This window comes from Erythrolamprus reginae, chromosome 7 (genome assembly GCF_031021105.1).
Source record: "Erythrolamprus reginae isolate rEryReg1 chromosome 7, rEryReg1.hap1, whole genome shotgun sequence".
In the NCBI taxonomy this organism is placed as follows: Eukaryota; Metazoa; Chordata; class Lepidosauria; order Squamata; family Dipsadidae; genus Erythrolamprus; species Erythrolamprus reginae.
Window position 1 is genome coordinate 76,696,324 of NC_091956.1, and position 20,061 is coordinate 76,716,384.

At 37.2% G+C, this 20,061-nt stretch overlaps 1 protein-coding gene across 1 annotated transcript in view; it reads left to right on the forward strand.

Annotated features, from left to right (window-relative positions):
* Positions 1 to 13,506, forward strand: part of COL25A1 (collagen type XXV alpha 1 chain) — a 31,902-nt gene extending 18,396 nt beyond the window's left edge. The window contains exons 7-13 of the mRNA XM_070758157.1: positions 858 to 920; positions 1,928 to 1,978; positions 3,303 to 3,329; positions 6,966 to 7,001; positions 9,018 to 9,071; positions 12,903 to 12,956; positions 13,486 to 13,506. Coding sequence (XP_070614258.1) covers positions 858 to 920; positions 1,928 to 1,978; positions 3,303 to 3,329; positions 6,966 to 7,001; positions 9,018 to 9,071; positions 12,903 to 12,956; positions 13,486 to 13,506 — 306 coding nt within the window. The remainder of the gene's footprint in view (positions 1 to 857; positions 921 to 1,927; positions 1,979 to 3,302; positions 3,330 to 6,965; positions 7,002 to 9,017; positions 9,072 to 12,902; positions 12,957 to 13,485) is intronic.
* The last annotated feature ends 6,555 nt before the right edge of the window (positions 13,507 to 20,061 follow it).

A 20,061-nucleotide genomic window follows, 5' to 3' on the forward strand; every position in this document is an offset into this window, starting at 1 on the left:
CAACAGGGGAATCCCAGCATCGCAAAAACGAGTGCTTCGCTGGCAACTGAAGTCCGGAGGTGGGGTTTCCCAGCAAAGGAAGCATCAATGAAATCGCAGCATCGCAAAAACTCCGAAGTCCTCGAAACCCCACCTCCGGACCTCTGTGTTTTTGCGATGCTGCGATTTCACTGAGGCTCCCCTCCATGGGAAACCCCACCTCTGGACTTCCGTTGCCAGCGAAGCACCCGTTTTTGCGCTGTTGGGATTCCCCTGCTGGGATTCCCCTGCAGCATCACAAAAACACAGAAGTCCAGAGGTGGGGTTTCCCATGGAGGGGAGCCTCAGGGGAATCCCAGCAGCGCAAAAACGGGTGCTTCGCTGGCAACGGAAGTCCAGAGGCAGGGCATCCCAGCGGCGGTGGTGGGTTTGTAAGGTGAAAATAGTTTGTAAGAAGAGGCAAAAAAAATCTTAAACCCCAGGTTTGTATCTCGAAAAGTTTGTATGATGAGGCGCTTGTAAGACGAGGTATCACTGTACACATATTCAAAGTTTTACACGCTGATGATAGTTGTAATTTTCAAAACATCCAATCCTTTAGGAACACCTTAAAAAGTTTCCGATTACACTCAAACTCTTGAAACATCTAAAGCTGGTACCCAGCGTAGATTCAGCTAGCCTAATTATCTTACAGTGTTTTTGGACTGACTTTATCTGCATGGAGTATTAGGCTCGATAAAAGTATAAGAAAAAAAATTATGTCTTATAATTATTGGTAAATAGTAAGGTGCAACATGATAAGTCATGTTTTGTTGTAGGAAAATCCATCCGCTGATAAGATGACAGTATGTATGATAATTCTCTAATATTTTTTTTAGGGAGCCAACGGAATTAAAGGAGAAAAAGGAGATATTGGATTACCAGGTTCTCAAGGTCCCTCTGTGAGTCTTGCTATATTCTTTCAGTGTTGCTGTAAATATAATCTTGGATTTCTAACTAGAGGTAGTTGTTGCTTAATGACTGCCCTGTTTAGTGATCATTGGGACAATGGTGGGTTTCAATTTGTTTTTACTACCAGTTCTGTGGGCGTGGCATGGTGGGCGTGGCTTGGTGGGTGTGGCTTGGTGGGTGTGGCAGGGGAAGGATACTGTAAAATTCCCATTTCCTTCCGATCAACTGGGACTTGAGAGGCAGAGACTAGATGGGGGTGGGACAGTTAGAGGTGGTGTTTACCAGTTCTCCAAACTACCGAAAATTTCTGCTACTGGTTTTTCCAGAACTGGCTGCAATCTGAAACTCACCTCTGAATTGGATGTTACGGCCATGCTGAAAAAGCAATTTTTGCATTTATGATCATTTATCATCATTCCCACTGTCATGTCGTTGAGATCTGGCTGCTTCATAACGAACAGGCATTTACAACCATGGCATAATCCTACCATCACATGATTTATTGATTATTGATCGTTTATTTAAAATATTTAAACAGCCACCTGTTTTTTAACCAGCTCTGAGTAGCTCCCAATCAAAAATTAAAATAAAAACATAATGTCATATTATAATAATGAAACTAAACAGATAAAAACATTAAAAGCAACATGCTTTCCATTTATGGGCTTCATAAATCAATAGAGAAAGGTGGAGTAAAAATGAGAAATTGTGGTCACACGGAGTCTTCTTTAATGACCCTGGGCAATTTGCTTCATGGTGGTGGTGCAAGGAACATAGGTTTTGCTTAATGATTTTCATTTTCATTTTCAAAATGCCCTGGGCTTTAGGAAAGGTGATGCAGAAATGAAATAAAAAACAACCACATGCTCTAACAAAGAGTAGCCCACCACTAGCATATACAAGGCTAATTGCATGGTCCCAGCAGATCAATGAACTCCTTCCTGTCTGTTAAAATGATATGTTTATTTTCCAAAATATATGCATATTTTTTATACAGGTTGTGGGACCTCCAGGTTCCCCAGGTCCACATGGCCCACCAGGACCCATGGTAAGCATTTTTAGCCATTTATTTATTGTGCAGTTTTTGGATTAAAGCAATACATCAGCGTTTACTGTCCTTGAAAGTCTAGGTCAGTGAGGGTGAACCTATGGCACGGGTGCTATAGGTGGCTCATACAGCCATATCAGCTGGCACGCAAGCCGTTGCCCTAGCTCAGCTCCAACGTGCATGTGTGTGCTGGCCAGCTGATTTTTGGCTCACACAGAGGCTCTGGGAGGGCATTTTTGGCTTCCAGAGAGCTTCCGGGGTAATGTGGGAGGGCGTTTTAACCCTCTCCCAGCTCTAGGGAAGCCTTTGGAGCCTGGGGAGGACGAAACAGGACCCTACTGGGCCCAACAGAAGTTGGGAAACTTCTCCAGAGGGCCTCCCCAGGCACTCAATTATGGGCGTGGGCACTCACGCAGGTACAATAGCATGCGCACACACTCTTTCGGCACCCGAGGGAAAAAAGGTTGTCTAACACTGGTCTGGATATTCACATAACAAATACCTAACCTTTGCAGATGCTCCTAGCAGTAGATGAGGTTGGAGGAAAGGGAGAAAAAAATGGTATCAAATGTTTTTAACAAATTGTAATATAGGCAGATATATGAAAGGAGTAATTTTGCAAAGATGCTTTTGACTATATAAATATAAGCAGCAAGATCCTATTGATTCTGCTTCGGATAATTGTTTTTCACATACAGTGTTCCCTTGATTTTCACGGGTTCGAACTTCGCGAAAAGTCTATACCACGGTTTTTCAAAAATATTAATTAAAAAATACTTTGCAGTTTTCCCCCCTATACCACGGTTTTTCCCGCCTGATAATGTCATATGTCACTGCCAAACATTCGTCCGCCTTTAATAAATATTTTTTTAAAATAAACTTTAATAAATAAATATGGTGAGTAATAATCTAAGTGGTTGCTAAGGGAATGGGAAATCACAATTTAGGGGTTTAAAGTGTTAAGGGAAGGTTTGTGATACTGTTCATAGCCAAAAAAAGTGTATTTACTTCCGCATCTCTACTTCGCGGAAATTCGACTTTCGCGGGCGGTCTTGGAACGCATCCCCCACGAAAAATGAGGGAATACTGTATTTTCAAAATCTTTAGAAAACATTTTGGAGCTGATAATTGATAGAGGTTTTTAATTCGTTAGACTTGGCTTAGCTTTTATTAAATAATGAGGAGTTATTACTTAATGCAGTTTTACTCAAGCATCCCTTCATAAGTTGTCCACATGGGCCCGTCCACATGCATACACACAGAGAATATATGGAAATAATATAGAAGTGTATCCTTTAAGTTGTTATTTTATATTTATTTTTAGGGGCCTCATGGACTCCCAGGGCCAAAGGTAAAACTAAAATCATTTTTCCAAGTTGTTATGCTGTCATTCTCATTAATCATGTTGAGGCATGCACTTAAAATGTTGTCCTTGTCTCATTTTTTTCTGTGAATTTTTAAAAATATTCGTAAACCTTTAAGCAGCTGCTTAAAATAAAATGTCAAAACATATATAAGGATTTATGGCAATTTCCTGTGTCTGTTCCACATCTATGTAACCTAAATTAGCTTTCTATAATGTTAATTATGGAGAACCAGTATTAATATTTAGTTCTCTGGTGATAGTTTTAAACTATGACATTTGGAGCTACATTACAGAAAAGTTTAAGAAAACAGAGGATGAGTATTTGAAGTTTTAAAATATATATTTTATTCTTCACTATTGTCTTTCAGTATAATAAAGCTCATTTCTTCTCTTAAATTAATATGTCCTTTTGAATTATTTTGCCCATATCTATGTATTTAAAAATCCATGTTCCTACTAATACCAGTCAAAAAATCCACCCTTGCGGTTCAAAATATAATTTATATGAGAATCAAATGTGCATGCAAACACATTGTTTAATATTTAGCCACTTCAAAAAGAATAACTTAAGCCCTGATACACTTTAATGCTATTTGCATTTATGTGATATTTCAAAATCTTTTTTAAAGAATGCAACTTTGTAAGTAATTTTTATTTAAAAATTAATGCTTTATTTTAAAAAGAATTAAATATGCCATGGTTTATTCACATTGGTTCTATGTTCTCTTCTTCCTCCTTAATGAAATCAAGGATTTCCAAATAGTTCTTGCTTTTACAGCTTTTAAATATATACATACATACATACATACATACATACATACATACATACATACATACATGTGTGTGTGTATTGTTTGTGTGTGTATGTATATGATGTACATATATGTGTGTGTGTGTTTCTGTACACACATATACAAACTAAAAAAGAAAAGATAAATTGTATGCTAGGGGGTTTTTTTTAGAATCTGGCAATTCTATGTTCAAAGGCTATATATTAAACAAAAAATGTACGCATGGTTGCTCTTTAGAAATGTCATGAAATTATATTTAGCAGAATTATTTTTACATATCAATTATTTGTAAATTGGGAATATTCACTGTTAATTATCCTGTTTTTTAAAATATATATATATAAATGTTGATTCAATTAGAAATATCTAGAATTTTTTTTCAGAGCAAAAGAGTTCCCTTATCAGAGAATTTTAGATTTCAAATTTTAATAACTTTGGTTGTAAGTAAGCATATAATTATTTTTGAGGTAACTAAAAATAGTTATAAAAATAGAGAAGGGCGGCATGCAAGTCTAATAAATAATAATAATAATAATAATAATAATAATAATAATAATAATAATAATAATAATAATAATAATAATACATTGTGGTCATTAGAAAGGATAAGCCAATGTATCACAGTCTTCCTCTGTTTAACTGATAACAGGCATGCTTAAAGGTTTGGAATATATTTTCATGAAATAATGTATATTTTAGTTTGCTATCTGAAAAAAAAAGCCAGTTAAGGCAATGTAGAAAAAATTACTTTGTAATTCTGATTGATCAAATCACATTCACATTTTTCTATCTTCGTTTAATTTTGTTGAAAGCCTGCAAGATTATGAATGGGCTTGGAATACATTTGCCATGAGCAAAATAAATGCAAAACCATATCCAAATTATTCAGAAACATTCCAAATTGTATGATTCAAGCATACAAGTTTATAAAGATAGTTCATGCCACCTATTTTAGTAGGATGCATGACTATATACAAAATTTTTAATAATCTAACAGCAAAATGATTTATTTTGTTAAACATAACCACCTGTGTTTTTTTTAAAAAACCAACCAACTGGATTTATATTCATATCCTTCACTGGCTTTTTTTTTCCTGTCCCAGCTTGAGTATCCCTGTCAGCATCTTCACAAAATAGCATTTATACTTTTATATTTAGGGTGAACCAGGGTTAAATGGTCTTAAAGGATTGAAGGGTGAACCAGGTCACAAGGGTGACAGAGGGCCCCTTGGTCTCCCAGTAAGTAAAATACTTCAATTTCAGTGCAGATTAAAAGCTTCTCATTCTACTTTCAGCCCAAAACTCTGGTTTACTCAATAAGTAAATATAAAGCTAACTCATGCTGAAGTGGTGTCTTTTTCTTAATCAAGTCTAATCTTGTATCATCCCATAGTATATGGTTTTGTTATTTGTTGCTTTTATATTGTTATTTGTCAGTTGGCAACATTAATTTAAAACGTGGCTTTCTTACCATTAATTATGCCATCACTTAAATGTTGTCCAATGTTTTGTTTAAACATTAACCATTGTCTACACAAAGACTTTCCATATGCTAACTGTAGATTTTTGTTTAAGCAGAATGGCTGTAATTATAATATAGATATTTTATGAGACAATTATGGTTAGTATCCTAATTAACAAGTTTATGTTACAAAGTTATTTTTCAATTGCTTGTAGAAGTAAATCTTCTATGATTTAACATTTTTTTCGGATTGTTCTCCTTTGTATAGTACTAATTCATTGGTAGTCAATAAAAATCCCTATTTTGCTTTCTGGAAGTGTTAAGATTTCCGAAACAGAAACAAACTAAGTCATATCAGTGCAAAGTTAACTTCCTGAACAGAATGAAATGAAAAACATACAAAAGTAAAATAACTGAGAAAATCTATTCGGAAGAGGCATTTATCCGAAGTCAAGTGCTTTAAATTCCATTGTAGAAATTCAGCAAGAGCTTGTGGTCTATAAAATTAATGGAAATATACATAACTTTGCTTGATCAAGGTGTGAAAATTCTCAGGGGCCACCTTATACATAAAGTCTACCAAATAAAGCTATCTGACATCTTTAATTCACTTGGTATGTGTGTGACAGTACTTCATTGATCTTGTTCATATACTGTAATATCCACAGGGATTATATAGCTCTCAGCAATACCAAATTGAGGGTTGCAAATTTGACAGATATTTTAGACATGATGGCTAAACTTATTGAAATAATTGGTAAAATAGCTCTAATTTTAATATTTTTCCTATACTAATCATGACTACAAGTCATCATTACTAAAAAGCATTGAAATAGCTTATCTAGAAATTTATTACAGATTGTCATTCAGTAAAAAAGGAGAAATATTTAAAAATATTTTAGGCCTTTAAATCTGTTATCGTGAAATTTTTAAAATATTTAAAAATTTTGAAATACTTAACTGCTTTCTTAGTGTTTTAGTTCTGGTTATGAAAATATACTTATATCTTTGTTTTGCTGGAGTATCTTTTACTAACTTTTAAATAACAATGGGTTTATTAAAGATCAACAGACACTATAACAAGTGAACTTTGTAGCATTAACATGTTCATTGACTAATTCTTATCTCACTAAGCAATTCCATTAGCTAATAAAATTGCTGTCATATAGCCACTAGTAAAATCTTAAACTTGTTGTGTTGTGTATACATTTTTAACTTATCTAATGCAGTAGTGTCATACTTATTCCTGCACACTGTGTAATTTGTATATAAAAAAGAAGTTGTACATGTTTTTCACCCCAGTTACTAATCTAATGTTCTTGTTGTTCGTGTCGTCCCTGTCATCTGCGCGTCCGTTTAACTATACAGGGAGCATCTGGCTTAGATGGAAAGCCAGGAGTTCGGGTGAGTCCTTCCTGTTCCCATGTCCTTGTACACTCCCAAATTGTCTCCCAATGAACACATCAGCTGATTTATCGTGCAATGTTGCCTGCTTATGTTGTAATAGAACTGACTAGGTTATTTATATACTCACTATCCTGGGTCTAGAAAGCTTACAACTACGACGCCTTAAACATGATCTAAGTATTTCCCACAAGATCATATGCTGCAACGTCCTGCCTGTCAACGACTACTTCAGCTTCAACCACAACAACAAACGAGCACACAACAGATACAAGCTTAATATTAACCGCTCCAAATTGGACTGTAAAAAATACGACTTTAGTAATCAAGTTGTCGAAGCGTGGAACTCATTACCGGACTCCGTGGTATCATCCCCTAACCCCCAATATTTTACCCTTAGACTGTCCACGGTTGACCTCTCCAGATTCCTAAGAGGTCAGTAAGGGGCATGCATAAGTGCACTAGCGTGCCTCCCGTCCCCTGTCCTATTGTTTCTCCTATATCTCATATATCACATCTACTATTCTTCTATTCTATTCTTCTTATACTACTCTCATAATATCCTTCTATTCTCTAATTAATATATTCTATTCCTAAATTTTCACTTGTATTCTTTCTCTAATAGATTTTATGAATGAATGAATGAATGAATGAATGAACGAACAAACAAACAAACAAACACTGTTATGTAGCAGGGCAGTTCTTGATAATGATAGACGAGCAACCTTGGTAGTGATTACTTATCAATATTATATCCTAATTTTTTCCCAAATGGAAATGTTGGATTCAACTTTTACATATATTAAGTTATAGACTGATAGCCCCTATGCTCAGGTCCATAACAAATGACATAACATAACATAACATCAAGCTACTATATAAAATTGTAAGACTCACAATTTAAAGAAGTCTTCCTTTCTCTTTTTTCATTGACATTAATCCAACCACTGAAGATTGGTTTAAAGAACGAAAAAACCCATCTTGGAAAATTGTTTTATTTATTCATTCATTCATTCATTCATTCATTTGTCAAACAAGTATAGCATTATAGTACATATTAACAAAACATAACATTAGAATGTAGTAATAGAACGGATAATAAGACCGTAGGACAGGGACTCGGGGCTTACAAGATAAAAGCAAATACAAAATACAAGATGTAAGAAACACAAACATAAAATCTGATCTCAAACCCATTGTAATTAAAAACCACTCAACCATGTTTGTCCCATCACAATCATACTCTTATACTATCAGCCGGAGCAGAATGCCAGGGCTCAACGGCCCCAGGCTTGTCGGCAGAGGTGTGTTTTTAAAACCTTTCAAAAGGCCAGGAGGGTGGGGGCTGTGCGAATCTCTGGAAAGGGGTTATTCCAAAGGGCCGGAGCTGCCACAGAGAAGGCCTGTCCCCTAGGCCCCGCCACATGACATTGCTTAGTTAATATTCTCCCTATAATTTCACACAAAAAAAACACCTCTAAAAGTTGCAATGCCTGGGATAAGCAGTTTATCCATAAAGTTGGAAGGTATTACATTTATATCTTGAATCTCTACTGTTATTTAAAATAAATTACTCTGTTTTCCAAGAGAGTGATAGAACAGTTTAGTTGATAATAGACAATGTCTCTTTTTCAATGTGTCCCCTGTCCCAACTATCCTTGTGAGTTTTTTTTGTGAATTCAGCATGGGATTCTCTTGTATTATCTCCCTTTGTTTAACCTTTTAACTCTTCCTAGCAAAATATTCCTCTACATTTTAAAATCTTACATAAATCTAAACAAGCAAGTAAACATTCAAGAGATAAAAAGAAGGACTACAGAGCTTTAAGGAATACAAGTGGGATTTCTGAGTCTGCAAAAGCAACCAAGAGATTTGGAATCTCAAGAAATAAACTATCATTCTAAATCATGTGCTCAATTGTTGACATCAAGCTTGATTCTGTATGGATTCATTCAATATAAAGCTTAATTTAGGTATTCCCAACCTTTTTCAGATCATGTTTTATTACTCTTCTAGGGTATGGATGGTCCCGTTGGTCCACACGGCCCTGCAGGTCCAAAGGGAGACAGAGTAAGTACATGTCTGAGAAAAAGCCAACATAGTTCTAGACTGCATTAACAGAGGAATAGAATCAAGGTCATGTGAAGTGTTAATACCACTTTACAAGGCCTTGGTAAGGCCACACTTGGAATACTGCATTCAGTTTTGGTAGCCACGATACAAACAGGATGTTGAGACCCTAGAAAAAGTGCAAAGAAGAACGACAAATTATTATTATTATTATTATTATTATTATTATTATTATTATTATTATTAATTGGATTTGTATGCCGCCCTTCTCCGGAGACTCGGGGCGGCTAACAGCAATAATAAAACAGTATACAATAATAATCCAATACTAAAAACCCATTATTATAAAAACCAAACATACATACAGACATACCATGCATAAAATTGTAAAGGCCTAGGGGAAAGAGTATCTCAATTCCCCCATGCCTGGCGGTATAGGTGGGTCTTAAGTAGTTTACGGAAGACAAGGAGGGTGGGAGCAGTTCTAATCTCCGGGGAGAGTTGGTTCCAGAGGGCCGGGGCCGCCACAGAGAAGGCTCTTCCCCTGGGGCCCGCCAGACGACATTGTTTAGTCGATGGGACTCGGAGAAGGCCAACTCTGTCGGACCTTATTGGTCGCTGGGATTCGTGCGGTAGCAGGCGGTTCCGGAGGTACATGTCTGAGAAAAAGCCAACATAGTTCTAGACTGCATTAACAGAGGGATAGAATCAAGATCATGTGAAGTGTTAATACCATTTTATAAGGCCTTGGTAAGGACACACTTGGAATACTGCATTCAGTTTTAGTAGCCACGATACCCTAGAAAAAGTGCAAAGAAGAACGACAAAGATGATTAGGGCACTAAAACATATGAAGAATGGTTGCAGGAGCTGGGCATGGCTAGTTTAATGAGGAGAAGGATCAGGGGAGACATGATAGCAGTGTTCCAATATCACAGGAGTTGCCATAAAGGAGTCAGCCTAGTCTTCAAAGCACCTGAGGGTAGAACAAGAAGCAATGGGTGGAAGCTGAACAAGGAGAGAAGCAATTTAGAACTAAGGAGAAATTTCCTGACAGTTAGAACAATTTATCAGTGGAATAGCTGGCCTCCAGAAGTTGTGAACACTGGAAGTTTTTAAGAAGACATCTGAAGTAGTGTAGGATTTCCTGCCTAAGCAGGGGGTTGGACTAGAAGACCTCCAAGGTCCCTTCCAACTCTGTTGTTGTTATTATTATTATTATATTCAAATATATCTTAATAATATTGTATATTTTTGTATTCTGTTCAAATTACTTATTGAAATATGCAGTTGTTACGTTCATACAAAACACTTAATCTGATTACTGAATTTTCCCATACTTTAGGGTTACCTAATACTTCCAGCAATAAAGCAATAAATAAGCACGGAGTTTTCACAACCTATCAAGACATACAGAGATGATTATCATAATCATGATGGTTACAAAAATCTACATTCCACCTAATATTTGTTCTTCCGGCGTGTCTCAACCTTACGTAATTACAGGGTAATTAGTCCAGGAAGACACACACCACACGATAGAAGGAAAATCCAAAAGTTTTTATAAACAGAAAAACAGAAACAGCTCCCTTTTTAAATGTCAAAGGGATTTTCTGGTACATGCAAGGCACAGGTTAAATGCAATCCCATTGCTCACCCAATAACTGGGAAATTGAGTCCAATTCTAAAGTCCAGAAAGTCCACACACAATCTTGAACAGCAAAAACCACGATCTTGACGAAACAATGAATCAGATAAACTGCCATGAGGCTAAAACACCAGGCTGCTCTTTTATCTGTAGCACTAATAACAACAGACCCACCCAACCACAGGTGGCCTCATTTATCTCCTGTAATAATCCTTCAATTGTTGTCTCCTATGCATCACTCTATGCATGTGTGGATGTGTCATAACTTCTTGTTCCGAATCCAGGGATGATAGGCATGATTGATCTCCTCCTAGGCTGATTGCCAAATTCCCCTCTTCCCTGTCACTCACACTTCCTTGGTCAGAGGAGACTTCGTCGGCAGACTCTATCAGGAGCAAAACAGGCCTGTGGCATGTGGATGTTTCCCCCACATCCACCTCCACATTCCTTGGGGCAGGAGCTGGGCCAGAGCTAACCACAACAATATTATAATTCTTACACAAATGCAAAAGCACCAGACGGTCTTCAAAGATGATAATAGGAAACTGTTTTATTTGCTTCATAATTCAAGGCTACATTTTTTTTTTGCTTCAACGGAGAAAAATTTATTGTCATTTTGAGCTCCCTCATCAGCAAGAGTAGTATGCTAAGAAAACACATTATGAATAATGTAAATATTTGAGGTTTTTATGATATTCATACAAAATCATACAAAAGCAGCTTTTTGCCTTTAGAGACGAATAACAGGAAGTTAGCATAGACCTATCGCTATTTCTCATCTTGACTTAGCTAAGGCTTCTTTTTAATAGCAATTTTATTAAAAATTACAGCCACAATATTAAAAAAAAACTAAAAGGGGGGGAAAGAAAAATAGGTGCAGGGAAGAAAAATATAGATTTAGAACAGAAAGCAAAAATAAGAATATTGTAAAGAAAAAAGAAAACAAATATATAGACAAATGACTTCCCCTTTATCACAAGTGTAAACCATTTTAATAACTTATAACCTTGTCTTAAAATACAATAAATGATTTCTTCTTCCAAAGAAAATCTTAAATGTTTCGTGGAGCTGCCAAAGGCTTGTCCTGAAAACAAACATGTAGCTTTCGTGAAGGGTTGAAATAAGTGAAGCATATCGCATAATAAAATGTCTTTGCTATGTATGAGCAGCATTGATATTAGAAACATAGAAGACTGATGGCAGAAAAAGACCTCATAGTCCATCTAGTCTGCCCTTATACTATTTCCCGTATTTTATCTTACAATGGATATGTATGTTTATCCCAGGCATGTTTAAATTCAGTTACTGTGGATTTACCAACCACGTCTGCTGGAAGTTTGTTCCAAGGATCTACTACTCTTTCAGTAAAATAATATTTTCTCATGGCTGCATAGCTAGAGGTATAACAAGCAGGAAGAGGGAGATTATGATCCCGCTATATAGAATGCTGGTGAGACCACATTTGGAATACTGTGTTCAGTTCTGGAGACCTCACCTACAAAAAGATATTGACAAAATTGAACGGGTCCAAAGAGGGTTACAAGAATAGTGGAAGGTCTTAAGCATAAAACGTATCAGGAAAGACTTCATGAACTCAATCTGTATAGTCTGGAGGACAGAAGGAAAAGGGGGGACATGATCAAAACATTTAAATATATTAAAGGGTTAAATAAGGTCCAGGAGGGAAGTGTTTTTAATAGGAAAGTGAACACAAGGACAAGGGGACACAATCTGAAGTTAGTTGGGGGAAAGATCAAAAGCAACATGAGAAAATATTATTTTACTGAAAGAGTAGTAGATCCTTGGAACAAACTTCCAGCAGACGTGGTAGATAAATCCACAGTAACTGAATTTAAACATGCCTGGGATAAACATATATCCATCCTAAGATAAAATACAGAAAATAGTATAAGGGCAGACTAGATGGACCATGAGGTCTTTTTCTGCCGTCAGACTTCTATGTTTCTATGTTGTTTTCTCCCAATTAACTTCAGATTGTGTCCCCTTGTTCTTGTGTTCACTTTCCTATTAAAAACACTTCCCTCCTGGACCTTATTTAACCCTTTAACATATTTAAATGTTTCGATCATGTCCCCCCTTTTCCTTCTGTCCTCCAGACTATACAGATTGAGTTCATTAAGTCTTTCCTGATACGTTTTATGCTTTATATAATTATATTTTAGGGTGAAAAAGGAATTGCAGGAGATCCTGGGCCCAGAGGACCATATGGTTTGCCTGTAAGTTATATGATTTTTCAGACGTGCAATATTTGTAAAACCTTTCATTAAATCTTGGTACATTTAATAACTGTTCATCAGAAAGAAATGCAATTAGTTTAAATAGCATGTCATGGCTCGTGAGACTATCTTCTTATTTCAGGTTTACACATATTCATCCTCTTAGTGCACTTTGAAAAAATAATAAAGTAGGTTTGACATAAACAAAATGAGAAAAGGCAATGTTGAATATCAACTCTTTTGTATTGCTTCTGCCATGTTTATACTTTTGTGAAGGTGTCCTTAGGCACCAAATTATACTGGTATGAATTTGTGTCAATAAAATATTAGATTTTTTTTTTTTAAAAAAACCTTACACATCTCTCTGGAGGAAAGAGCAATCAGGTCTTAATTATGCAAACCATTTTATGTTGTTATGTTTTAATTTGCATTTGCAGCAAATTTGATAAGAGTTGTTTTTGTAGTTTTTTAAAAATGTTACGCAATTATGTTATTGTCTTTTATGTTATTGTTTCATTAAATGTCTTAGGCAAATTATCTTTGGTCATAAAAGATTGACTGCCTTGACTATTGCAATATATTGGAAACAATTGTTAAGCTTTGCTAGCATTGCAGGTATTAATAATGTGCAGATATTAAATTTTGTTTGATGTATATTTTATAAGAGGTATATTTATATGTAGATAGGTATAAAATGAGGAGACATCTCCATATCAGTGTAATTTTAGGATAAATGTTTTGACTTAGAAATATTTTTCTATAAGTTGAATACTAAAGAATCATATTTATACATATAATCTGAATTTGATGTTGTTTATTTGAAAACATTAGAATATTTGAAACTGATTATGTTTGTGGGAGGTTTTAAAGATTGAAATGTACTTAATTCTTTTTTGTCATGCACGATATCACTTATTCAAACTGCAAATGAAACTATTTATGTATAAACACACCTGAAAGGGAGTGATGGACAGACAAAAACTACACAAAGAACACCTAAGCCAAAAATTATAAAAAATTTAGATGTGAAAACTGTGATATATAAAAAATAATTGTATAAATTTATTTAACACATATTATTTTTAAATATATATATGGGTAGACAGTATCAGATTAGAATAAATAACACATTCCTCTATCAGGTTTCTTTCTTTCTTTCTTTCTTTCTTTATTTATTTCTTTATTTCTTTATTCTCTCTCTCTCTCTCTCTCTCTCTCTCTCTCTCTCTCTCTCTCTCTCTCTTTCTATTTACCTATCTGCCTGTCTGCCTGTCTGTTCAAATAAGATGCATACCACTGGATTTCGTATTTTATTTATTTATTTTTATTTATTACTTTTGTATGCCGCCCCTCTCCGTAGACTCGGGGCGGCTCACAACAATAACAAGAACAATGTAAGAACAAATCTAATAATTTAAAAAACACTAAAAAACCCATTATTAAAAGCAAACAAACACACAAACATTCCATGTATAAACTGTATAGGCTCCGGGGGAGATGTGTCAGTTTCCCCATGCCTGGCGGCAGAGATGGGTCTTAAGAACTTTACGAAAGGCAAGAAGGGTAGGGGCAGTTCTAATCTCCGGGGGGAGCTGGTTCCAGAGGGTTGGGTCCGCCACAGATAAGGCTCTTCTCCTGGGTCCCGCCCAACAACATTGTTTAGTCGACGGGACCCAGAGAAGGCCAACTCTGTGGGACCCAACCGGTCGCTGGGATTCGTGCGGCAGAAGGCGGTCCCGGAGGTATTCTGGTCCGATGCCATGAAGGGCTTTATAGGTCATAACCAACACTTTGAATTGTGCCCGGAAATTGATCGGCAACCAATGCAGACTGCAGAGTGTTGGTGTGACATGGGCATATCTTGGGAAGCCCATGATTGCTCTCGCAGCTGCATTCTGCACGATCTGAAGTATTAAATGTTTAATATTAATAAAAGTCTTAGCAGTTTTGAGTCTCTTCTAAAAGTAAGTAAAATTGAATAAAGTCTTCACCACACTGCTAATAATGTCTTAACAGCTGGCCAGAGTTCCAAGAACAGGTAATTACAACAGTAATTACTAGATTATAACAGAGTTCCTTATCATAGACTTACAGAGGTTGGCTGGAAGCTCAGAGCTAATTAATGCAGACAAGAATATGGTTCTTTTAAAATCACAAGCTAGAGCCAAAAGATGCAGCAAGAGTCTGGAATGAAATGGTGTTGTCCTTGCACCAAAGCATTGTATGACTCTGCCTTAAATAGTCTGAGAGCGTAGCCAGAAGTGCTACTCACACGTAAGCCTCAAGAATAGCCATTCCTGCCTCCTGTAGGCCCTGCGAGTCCTAGCGTCAAGAAGAGGCTCCTCCTGTTCTCCTGAGTCACTTATCTCAGGAGGTGCAGAAGACCCTGGTTTCTCATCTCCTGATACCACGTCCTCTTCACTCTCAGGCTCAGTTACCAGGAACACAGGCCACTTGTACCACGCCACCACTGCTTTGGGGTCCTCTGGATCCATTGGTAGTTGCGCAGGATGCGAATGGGCCACAACACTATCTATCTATTTATCTATCTATCTATCTATCTATCTATCTATCTATCTATCTATCTATCTATCTATCCATCCCTCTCTCTCTCTCTCTCTCTATCTATCCTATCTAGGTATCTATCCTATCTATCTATCCTATCTATCTATCTATCTATCTATCTATCTATCTATCTATCTATCTAATCTATCTATCTATCTATCTATCCTATCTATCTATCTATCTATCTATCTAATCTATCTATCTATCTATCTATCCATCCATCCATCCATCCATCCATTCTTCCATCCATCCATCATATTAAAGAGCTTTATTTAATATCAGAAAATGTTTTGCAAATGGAAGAGCGTGAAATAAGTCCATATCCATTGACAGCATCTGTCAACTAAGTTCTGTGTTCATTCAAAAGGACCCCAAACATGGCATACAGAAGTGGTGTCTTGTGCATCAGTTACTGAGAATCACTATGTGTTACGGAAGAATTGACTAAGCTGAAGAATGACCGTAATTCCTTGGTAAAGCACGCAGCCAATTGAGGCAAATAGATTTGTCTGAAAACCTGCTGCCAAGCATTTTAGCCACTCAGATTAAGATTCAGACTGCTGGCAGTGCTCTGGAAACATCTGTCTCAGATTTCAAATCACACTCCATTGCAATGACAATGGAAACATCTGTTCTTCCGCCAGCTTGCTTTGTGACTTCATAGTATTTTTCAGCAATTCAGGTGACTACTTCAGTAGAAACATTTCAGCAAAAATATTTATTGAAAATAGTCATGAAGGATAATTCCCAATTTTTGAGCATTCTCTATCTCTGTATGACTGTGTCATATAGATAAATATTCGTTCCTGCTAACTATTGTTTAATTCGGGATACTCAGAAAACGTCCACCCTAACAGATCCTACAAGATGGGAAGATACAACTGAATAAAAGTGATTAGATTAGATTAGATTTATTGGATATATATGCCGCCCCTCTCCGCAAACTCGGGGCGGCTCACAACAAGGTAAAAACAATACATAATAACAAATCCAATACCCACCAATCCAATTACAATGTTAAGCTAAAAAAATTCATAAAAAACAACCCCAGAATATTAAAAAACAAGCACACAATCAATCTAACACCAGAACAACATGGGCAAGGGCCGCCCCGAGTCTTCGGAGAGTGGCGGCATACAAATCCAAATAATAAATAAATAAATAAATAAATAAAGGGGGAGATGTTTCAGTTCCCCCATGCCTGACGGCAAAGGTGGGTTTTAAGGAGTTTGAGAAAGGCAAGGAGGGTGGGGGCAATCCTAATCTCGGGGGGGAGCTGGTTCCAGAGGGTCGGAGCCGCCACAGAGAAGGCTCTTCCCCTGGGTCCCGCCAGACGACATTGTTTAGTCGATGGGACCCAGAGAAGGCCAACTCTGTGGGACCAAACCGGTCGCTGGGATTCGTGTGGCAGAAGGCGGTCCCGGAGATATTCTGGTCCGGTGCCATGAAGGGCTTTATAGGTCATAACCAACACTGTGAATTGTGACCGGAAACTGATCTGCCGATGCAGACTGCGGAGTGTTGGAGTGATATGGGCATACTTAAAGAAGCCCTTAATTGCTCTCGCAGCTGCATTCTGCACGATCTGAAGTTTCCAAACACTTTTCAAAGGTAGCCCCATGTAGAGAGCATTACAGTAGTCGAGCCTCGAGGTGATGATGGCATGAGTGACTGTGAGCAGTGACTCCCGGTCCAAATAGGGCCGCAACTGGCGCACCAGGCGAACCTGGGCAAATGCCCCCCTCGCCACAGCTGAAAGATGTTTCTCTAATGTGAGCTGTGGATTGAGGAGGACGCCCAAGTTGCAGACCCTCTCTGAGGGGGTCAGTAATTCTCCCCCCCCCCAGGGTAATGGATGGACAGATAGAATTGTTCTTGGGAGACAAGACCCACAGCCACTCCGTCTTGTCTGGATTGAGTTTGAGTTTGTTGACACCCATCCAGGCCCCAACAGCCTCCAGGCACCCGCACATCACTTCCACTGCTTTGTTGACTGGACACGGGGTGGAGATGTTGACTGGACATGGGGTGGAGTGATCAGATTCATAATCAGCTTCCTCAGTTCATATTCTCCAGAAAACTAGACATTACAGGAAGAGTGTTGTGTTAGTCTCTGGTGGGGAAAAAAAATCAGAATCAGATAGCACCTTTTCTGATTAATAAATGTTATTAAAAGATATAAGCTTTTGTACATTTGCTATTGAGAAAAGGTTCTAGCAGATTCCCAATTTATACAAAATTAGAGGGCCTTGATTTGTACATAATTAACATTGTTTTAGATACTTCTGAGCTTTCTTGCAGTGGTTCTATTGCTACTAAAATGACTTGACCCAATAGTAGACATGTTCAGAGATTTCACAGTGTTCACATTTCCCATGTGGTATGATTATTAGCAGATGCCTTCAATTCTAAAGAGCACCAGTATCCTAAGGAGCAATAAGACAGATTCTACTGAAATGACATTTTGTCTCATCCAAACCCATTGCCATCAACAATCCAGTGAAGAGAGCGATCCTCAGACGGGGCGGCCTTTAAATCCCCAACACCGCCTCGCCTTGCCCCACCTCCATGGTTACGCCTGCGCAGTTTGCTATGGGTCTATCAGCTGTTCAGAGGCCGATCTCGTGCTTTCACGCGAGATCGCCTCTCTTCCTGGTTTAAGACCATGTGACAGAGCCCATGCTTACGGCTCCATCAGCAAATTTGGCAGCGGGTAAGCCTGCTTGCCTTCAATTCTTGCAAAGTAACTTGAGTAGGAGTTCTAATGTAATAATCAACATGCATATATTGCATTCCCTGACATTTAAATTGCTTGATATTAATTGGTCATTGAATATAATCAATGCCATGGATTTAATAATAATAATAATAATAATAATAATAATAATAATAATTTATTAGATTTGTATGCCGCCCCTCTCCGAAGACTCGAGGCGGCTCACAACAATAATAAAAACAATATAACAGTGAACAAATCTAATATTAAAAGAAAAAGATATATAAAACCCCAGCAATTAAGACCATACAACACATACATACCAAACCTGAAATATAAAAGCCTGGGGGAGGTGTCTCAGTTTCCCCATGCCTGGCAATATAGGTGGGTCTTGAATAATTTGCGAAAGACAAGGAGGGTGGGGGCCGTTTTAATCTCCAGGGGGAGTTGATTCCAGAGGGCTGGGGCCACCACAGCGAAGGCTCTTCCCCTGGGGCCCGTCAAATGACATTGTTTGGTCTACGGGACCAGGAGAAGGCCAACTCTGTGGGACCTTATCAGCCGCTGGGATTCGTGCGGTAGAAGGCGGTTCCGGAGGTATTTCCATTATCTTCCTTATTTGTGCTCCATCAGAACTTGGAATAAGACTTTGGAAGATTTTATTTTCATGTTTTGCTTAACGTGTTGTCTAAACTAACAAATTGTTTGCCGAAGTATATCATAAGTAATTATTTCAGGCTATTTTGCTTTGACAAAAGAATAGTTAACAATAACAATAATGATCCTAAGTAATACCTAAATATTTTCTCATGTTTAAGAGAGTATTCAATATAAAAAGAGCAAATGCACTATATGTGATTCTTTTTCATTCAAAGAGCTTGTTCTTAAATCAGCTTTGGATTTAAAATTGTGTTTTGTACACAGCACATATCTGAATAATCCAGGCAAATATTTAACCCCGCTCAAGTTTTATAAGAGCCTGAAAGCTTAACAAAAGTATTATGGTTATTTAATAGGGCAAAGATGGTGAACCTGGCCTTGATGTAAGTAATTATTGATCACCTATTTGTCTGTGTGGTAGGTAAACATTTGTTTCTAGTTAATAGTCGCATGCTTACAGCATGTTAAAAATTATCCCATTTCCCATGCACGACAATCATGCAGAGATTATACTCAACACTGTACTGCCGTTTGTCTTATAATAACACTAGAGAGAATAATAATAATAATACCACCATAAATAATACCCCTAATGGTTTTGCAGCAATTGATGCTAACTAGAGCACGGATAAATGACCACAGAATGACAAATGTTCATACAATTATGCATTGTTATAAGCATAATACTAAGTGCACCAAACCTTACAAATGCAGTCAGTAGTGCTTGAAAATGCAGCTATATCAAAACAACCCGACAAGACAACTCCTGTTTGAAGCAACAGTTCTTCCAAAATTTGGGTTGTTTCAATCACGTTATCCTAAACCACACATTAAAAATTAAAAAAAGCATGCCACTGCATTCTAAAAACAGCGAAAACATCATGGGAAGTTATTTCTACAAGGAACTAGTGTTTCAAGGTTGCTACAGAATCCTGGATTGCACTTGCTGACTGCAATTGAGCTACATCTTATCAGAATTAAATCAGAAGCTGTGGTTAGATGTTCCAGTTTGTGCAAATTCTTTGGAACGGAGAAAAGCTAATTAGAATGCTGTTGCCCATTTGTTCAGTGCCACTAAACCTCTATGAAGCATTTGTCCTTGAACATTGCCAGCACTAATTTGCATGAAGGGAAAACGATGGTAATTTTCTATCAATTCTTTTT